This window comes from Sturnira hondurensis, unplaced genomic scaffold (genome assembly GCF_014824575.4).
Source record: "Sturnira hondurensis isolate 20B ecotype Veracruz unplaced genomic scaffold, ASM1482457v3 Scaffold0006437, whole genome shotgun sequence".
NCBI lineage: Eukaryota > Metazoa > Chordata > Mammalia > Chiroptera > Phyllostomidae > Sturnira > Sturnira hondurensis.
In genome coordinates this window covers 318,620-325,224 of record NW_028079068.1, presented here as the reverse complement: position 1 = coordinate 325,224, position 6,605 = coordinate 318,620, and the positions used below count along the sequence as shown (strand labels likewise).

The 6,605-nt window shown below is 45.2% G+C and overlaps 1 protein-coding gene across 1 annotated transcript; it reads left to right on the top strand.

Moving 5' to 3' along the window:
- Window positions 1-3,968: 3,968 nt before the first annotated feature.
- TAS2R3 (taste 2 receptor member 3) lies at window positions 3,969-5,054 on the top strand. The gene has a single exon (XM_037049306.1). The coding sequence runs from the start codon at window positions 3,969-3,971 to the stop codon at window positions 4,917-4,919; it is 951 nt and encodes a 316-aa protein (XP_036905201.1). The 3' UTR covers window positions 4,920-5,054.
- Window positions 5,055-6,605: the final 1,551 nt, after the last annotated feature.

Below are 6,605 nucleotides of genomic sequence, written 5' to 3'. Positions count from 1 at the left end.
CTAGTTCGCTAGCACAACAAGCTAGATAACAGGGCTTCTGCCACGTTTTCTGACAGAAAGTGCTTCACATAGCTCAGTTCCCATAGAATTGGAGGCTTTCTCCTTCTAGCAGTTGGGACTGTTACATCCCATGGGCTCCGCGTTCCCCAGGTTCTGAGCAGCTGACCTCCCCAGACAACTACTGTAATTGCTGGCTCCCCAATCCAGATTTTTCAGCATGAAGCAGCTTACTGACAGAGTTGCTCTCACACTCTGCTCATCAGAAGTGTGAGCCCGAGGAGGCTCCCAGGGCAGAGAGAACTGCACGGCGAAGCCCTGGCTCTCCGTGCACTCACAGGGCGGCAAGGAGCTGTCACTTCTGTGGATGTAAGTTTTTCAGTAAAGCCTGTGCCTCAACTCAAACCATGTGATACAGTGCAATGTGTCTTGGATCCTGGTACACGCAGGAGGGTATGCAGAAGAGGTTCTCACATACAATTTATATACATACTTATTATATATGATATCTGTCTAGAAGTTGTCCAGCCTTGTAATATGAAAAATAGAGGCATTTACTGAACAAGATCCGAGATACGAGAAACACTGTACATGGGACAATGATGCTCCCGTCCCCTTCAAAGCAGGCACATTGGGACCTCACACAGTTGCCCCAGCTGTTATCAGTTGCGCTGTTGTATTTTACCGAATCTTATTGACAGCCTGAAATCTCTTCTCTTTCAAAGGTGATTTTAGTTTGGGGAAAAGCCGGAAGTCACAAGGCAACCAAATCTGGGCTGTGGGGGGGCCGGGTCACCTGGGTGACTTGATGGTTTGCTAAAATACTCTGCACAAGACCTGATGCATGAGGCGTGTGTTGTCCTATACAGGTTCCTTGGGGGAATGTTCAAGCTTAATGTAAATTTTTTCTTTTAAATATATTTTATTAATTATGCTATTACAGTTGTCCCAATTTTCTCCCCTCTATTCCTCTCCACCCTGCACCCCCCCATCCTTATTCCCCCACTTTAGTTCATGTCCATGGGTTGTACGTATAATTCTTTGCCTTCTCCATTTCCCATACTAACTTAACCTCCCCATGTCTATTTTGTACCTACCATTTATGCTTATAACCTGTAACTTTCTGCCCATTCTTCCCCCTTCCCCTCCCCACTGATAACGCTCTGTATGATCTCCATTCCTGTGATTCTGTTCCTGTTCTAGTTATTTGCTTAGTTTCTTTTTGTTTTAGTTTCTTTAGGTTCAGTTGTTGATAGTTGTGAGTTTGTTGTTGTTTTACTGCTCATATTTTTGATCTCCCTCATTTTCTTAGATAAATGCCTTTAACATTTCATATAATAAGGGTTTGGTGATGACCAACTCCTTTCACTTGACCTTATCTGAGAAGCACTTTATCTGCTCTTCCATTCTAAATGATATCATTGCTGGATAGAGCAATCTTGGATGTAGGTTCTTGCTTTTCACGACTTTGAATATTTCTTTTCAGTCCCTTCTTGCCTGCAAGGTTTCTTTTGAGAAATCAGCTGATAATCTTACAGGAACTCCTTTGTAGGTAACCCTCTCCTTTTCTCTTGCTGCTTTTCAGATTCTCTCCTTATCTTTCATCTTGGGTAATATAATTATGATGTGCCTTGGTGTGTTCTTCCTTGGGTCCAACTTCTTTGGGACTCTCTGAGCTTCCTGGACTTCCTGAAAGTCTATTTCCTCTGCCAGGTTAGGGAATTTCTCCTTCATTATTTGTTCTCCTTACATCCAGCAACCTCAAATAAGTTTTAAATTTGTTGCTCTTTCTCTCTTCCTTCTGACACCCCTATGATTGGATGTTGGAAGGTTTAGAGTTGTCCTAAGGTTTAGAGGTTCCTAAGTCTCTCCTCATTTTTTTTTTTTGAATTCTTGTTTCTTCATTCTGTTCTGGTTGAATGTTTCTTTCTTCCTTCTATCCAGATTATTGATATGAGTCCTGGTTTCCTTCCTGTCACTCTTGGTTCCTTGTGTATTTTCCTTTATTTCATGTTTCGTAGCCTTCACTTTTTCCTCTATTTTACAACCATACTCAACCAATTCCATGAGCACGTTGATTACCAGTGTTGTGAACTCTGCATCTAATAGGTTGGCTATCTCTTCATCACTTAGTTGTATTTTTTTCTGGAGCTTTGATCTGTTGTTTCAGATCAAATATGTTGGGCCATATTTTTTTTCCCTTGGCACACCTGTTGTATAGTCAGGGACGGAGCCTTAGGTGTTCACCAGGTTGGCACAACCCATGTGGCTGTGTCCTGGCACTGTGTATGGGGAAGGGTTCCAAGAGGGAACAATGATGCTTGCTGAGCTCTCAGCCGGCTTTCAGTCACTTCTGCTGCTACCCACCAACAACTCGGACCCTTCTGGTGCTGTTTCTGAGGTCGGTGGGATTGTTCTAGGACCTGTGGGTCTCTCTAATGAACTTTCCTGTGAGGCTGGGAGTATCTCCTGCCACCGCAATTCCCACAGGTCTTTTCAATCAGAGGTTTTGAGACTTTACTTCCCCATGCTGGAGTTCTGGGTTGCACTGTCTGTCTCGCTCCCCAGTTGTTTCTCCTGGTTTATCTGCAGGAAAACGTGGGACTGTCCGGTCCTCCAGCTGCTGCCAGTGCTCTCTGCCCAGGCTGCCGGTCTCCACCTCTCCTAATAGTTTGGATGAATGTTCTTTCTTTAACTCCTTGGTGGTTGGACTGTCATACAGTTTGATTTTCTGGCACTTCTGGTTGTTTTTTTTGTTTGTTTTTTAAATTTGTTGTTGTTCTTCTTTTGGTTGTGTGAGGAGGCAGCATGTATCTACCTACTCCTCCATGTTGGCCGGACGTCCTTAATGCAAAGTTGATGTAGATTTGTGGCTCTACTCACTTATTTTTTTTCAGTGTGAGGGCCACACAGTGCACATACTCGCTCAACAGTGTCTACCACACCCACTGACTAGTACAGTGAAGCTGTCATTGTTTGCACATGCGCATTCCAGTCCATTCTCCTTGGCTGCCAGGGTACATGGATGTCAAACAAACTGTTTTCATTATATTAACAATGGCTAGGCTTTGTCCAGACAGACCTCACATATTATATACATATACTTATATCATGACATGCATGTTTTTTACATAGTGACATACATAGTGACATACATATGTAAAAGTCATATAAAATATTCCTGTTGGTCATGGTCAAAATTTGTAAGGCCCAGGTTTAGATAAATAAGCCATCTTTGCTTGACAAGTAGTATCTGTGTGTGATCTCTGTCAGCTCAACTCCTTATCAATATAGTGGTCAAGCACTCTGACAAATTCAAATTTTGAAGAGCTTATATGCTCTACTGCATTAGTGCTAGCACTCAGATGTTCAGATAGCAAGGGTTTCTGAGGACACGGCTCACTAGGGAGGAACTCGGGGCCCCTGGAGTAAGGCACACCCCAGAGGCACACTGGTGGTGATGACTCAGATTTACCAGCTTTGTGGACTTCAGCCTTCCCCCAGGATGACTTTGATAGAGCCTTATGGTGGAGTTCTGGAATTTCCCCCTTCCTGTGTGTGTCCCTGAGTCCTCCCTCTTGATTGTATGTGGCTCTTGTAGTGACACTCATCTTTCTGTCCTGGGTGGCTCAGAAATTGAGTCCAAGTCCTCCATCTTCTTTATGGCTCGGCCTTTCCTTGTTTGTGTGACATTGGACACTGCTGTCTTTGCATATTGGCAAAGAGCTGCTAAGTTTAGATCATAGATGGAATGTGACCCTCCGTGTCACCTGTGAAGAGGACAGCCCAGCCCGAAAGAACCGAATAGAGTTCAGTAGACTGCTCTACAGCAGACTAAATTGGGAAGAGAGAAGACAAAGGCACAGTAAACCAGCAGGTACAGGCATTAGGTTCACAGGGAGAAATTTCAAATCACAAGGAGATTGTATATCAGCAGAAAGAACAAAGACGAGGACTGCCTGGTAGCCGACATGCCGGGACTCGCCAAGTCAGTGTTTCTGTTTCTCTCTGTCGCTCTGTTCACCCTGGGAATGCTGGGGAATGCTTTCTTTGGGTTGGCCAATGTCAGCAGCTGGCTCAAGAGCAAGAAAATCTCTTGCTCTGACTTCATCCTCACTGCGCTCGTTCTCTCCAGGATTGTTCTGCTGTGGATTCTCCTGGCTGATTCTATCATCGTGGCGTTCTTTTTCGACATCTATACTTATGGTTCAGCAAAGGGTGTTATTGATATTTTGTGGACATTTACAAACCATCTGAGCATGTGGCTGACCACCTGCCTTGGTGTCCTCTACTGCCTGAAAATCGCCAGTTTCTCCCACCCCATGTTCCTCTGGCTCAAGTGGAGAGTCTCCAGGGTGGTCGTATGGATGCTGCTGGGTGCATTGCTCCTATCCTGTGGCAGTGCCATATCTCTGATTCATGAATTTCAGGTCAATTCTCTTCTCCTTGAAACTGCTGGCATAGGGAATATGACTGAGCACCTTAGAAAGCAAATGGATGAATATTGGATGGGTTATGTTTTTAAGGTGCTGTGGTACCTCCCTTCTCTAATTCTATCTCTGGCCTCTTACATCCTGCTGATCTTCTCCCTGGGGAGGCACATGCAGCAGATGCGGCAAAATAGAACCAGCCCCAGTGATGTAAGCACTGAGGCCCACAAGAGGGCTGTCAGAATAATCCTCTCGTTCCTCTTTCTCTTTGTGTTTTATTTTCTTGCCTTTACAATAACATCATCCAGCTATTTCCTACCAAACAGTGAGATGACTAAGTTCATCGGACAAGTAATTACAATGCTTTATCCTGCTGGCCACTCATTCATTCTCATTCTGAGGAACAAGAAGCTGAAGCAGACCTTTGTGGAGATGCTGCGGTGTGAGTCTGGTCATCTGAAGCCTGGATCCAAAGGACCCCTTGCCCCATAGAGTGGCAGAGGGGACAGGCGGGGGTCTGGTGACCTTCAGCCTGGTTCAAGACTACAGAGCCCTGCCCGACCCTTCTGAGGCACCAGTTCCATGACATCAGTAGGATAGAGACAGTACTGCTGACCCGACGCATCAAAGGACACCCTGCATGGCCTCCCGTTCTGTGGTTGTTTTGGAGAAGGTAGAACAACGTTTGGAAAATGTCAGCATAGTAAGAACACCCTAAGTATAGGGACATGGAGTTGTATTTCCACAACAGTCAGCCCAACATAATGAGCTGATTACTAGTGTTTATGTGAAGTTGATACTTATAGTGAGAAGTGGACGTGAGAAAACAGTGTAGCGAACTGTGGGACAGACAGAGCAGAAGCAGTGCGGTCCCCCAGGCTGGGTGTGAACTGGCCTCAGGCAAGGTATTCTAATCACCTGTCTGATCCTCTCGTCCCTCACTTTAAAAGTGGGCTGTGCCCCCAGCCTCACAGGGTTTTGGAGATCCAGGAGACCACGAGTGCCAACATTTTAGTTCAGTGTACCGTGTAACATGCTCAGTGGGTGGAGCTCCAATTGTCACTGATGGTGAATTGTACAGCAGTTCCCACAGAGGCATTGGTTTCCACAAATCCATCGTGTCATCACACAAAGGAGTGCCAGCTAGACCCTTGGAGACTGGGCTCCACCCAGGGTCGTAGCGGTGAGGTAATCCCTCCCATTCCAGTTGTCCTTGCATTGCTTTGCCAGTTGCTAGAGTAAATTTTCTTTTTGTCCCTGATTTCAGGTCATACTTATGTTTTATTATTGTTCCATTAGAGTGGTCTCTGTTTCCATCCCACCACTCCTCCCTACGCTGCCCATCCCCATCGCCTTCCTTCAGTCCTTCCCCTCTTTGGCTTTGTCCATGGTTCTGTACACATGTTCCTTGAAGATCTTTCCGTCGCCCCCCACTCCCATGATCCCTCTGGTTACTTCCATTTTGTTCTTTTTTTTTTTTTTTTAGTTTTTACTTAGTTGTATTCAGAGAAAGAGAGGGAGAGAAATATCACTGTGTGGTTGCCTCTCATGCACCCCAAGCTGGGGACCTGTCCAGCAATCCAGGCACGTGCCCTGACTGGGAATCGAACCGGCAAACCTTTGGTTTGCAGGCCAGCACTCAATCCACTGAACCACACCAGCCAGGGACATTTTGTTCTTTATATCCATGTATCTGGTTATATTTTGCTCTCTTGTTTGTTTTGTTGATTAGGTTCCACTTACATGTGAGATCATATGATATTTGTCTTTTACTGCCTGGTTTATTTCACTTAGCATAATACTCTCCAGCTCCATTGATACTGTCACGAAGGATAGAGCTCCTTCCTTCTTTGATGCCTTTGAGCAGACTCATCAAGAAAAAAAGAGGGCCCTGGCTGGTGTAGCTCAGTGGATTGAGCACGGGCCTGCGAACCAGAGGATCATGGTTCGATTCCCAGTCAGGGCACATGCCTGGCTTGCAGGCCAGTTCCCGGCAGGGGACACACGATACATTGTGTGTCCTCAGCAGAGGCAACCATACACTGATATTTCCCTCTCTCTTTCCCTTCCCCTCTAAGGATAAATAAATAAAATATTTTAAAAAAGAAAAAGAAAAAACCCTCTGTAAAAAGAAAAAAAAAAAGAAAAAAAGAGGACCCAAATACATAAAATCAGGAA

Coding starts and splice junctions, on each gene's coding strand:
- TAS2R3 (XM_037049306.1), top strand. CDS start 3,969: ATGCCGGGACTCGCCAAGTCAGTGTTTCTGTTTCTCTCTGTCGCTCTG.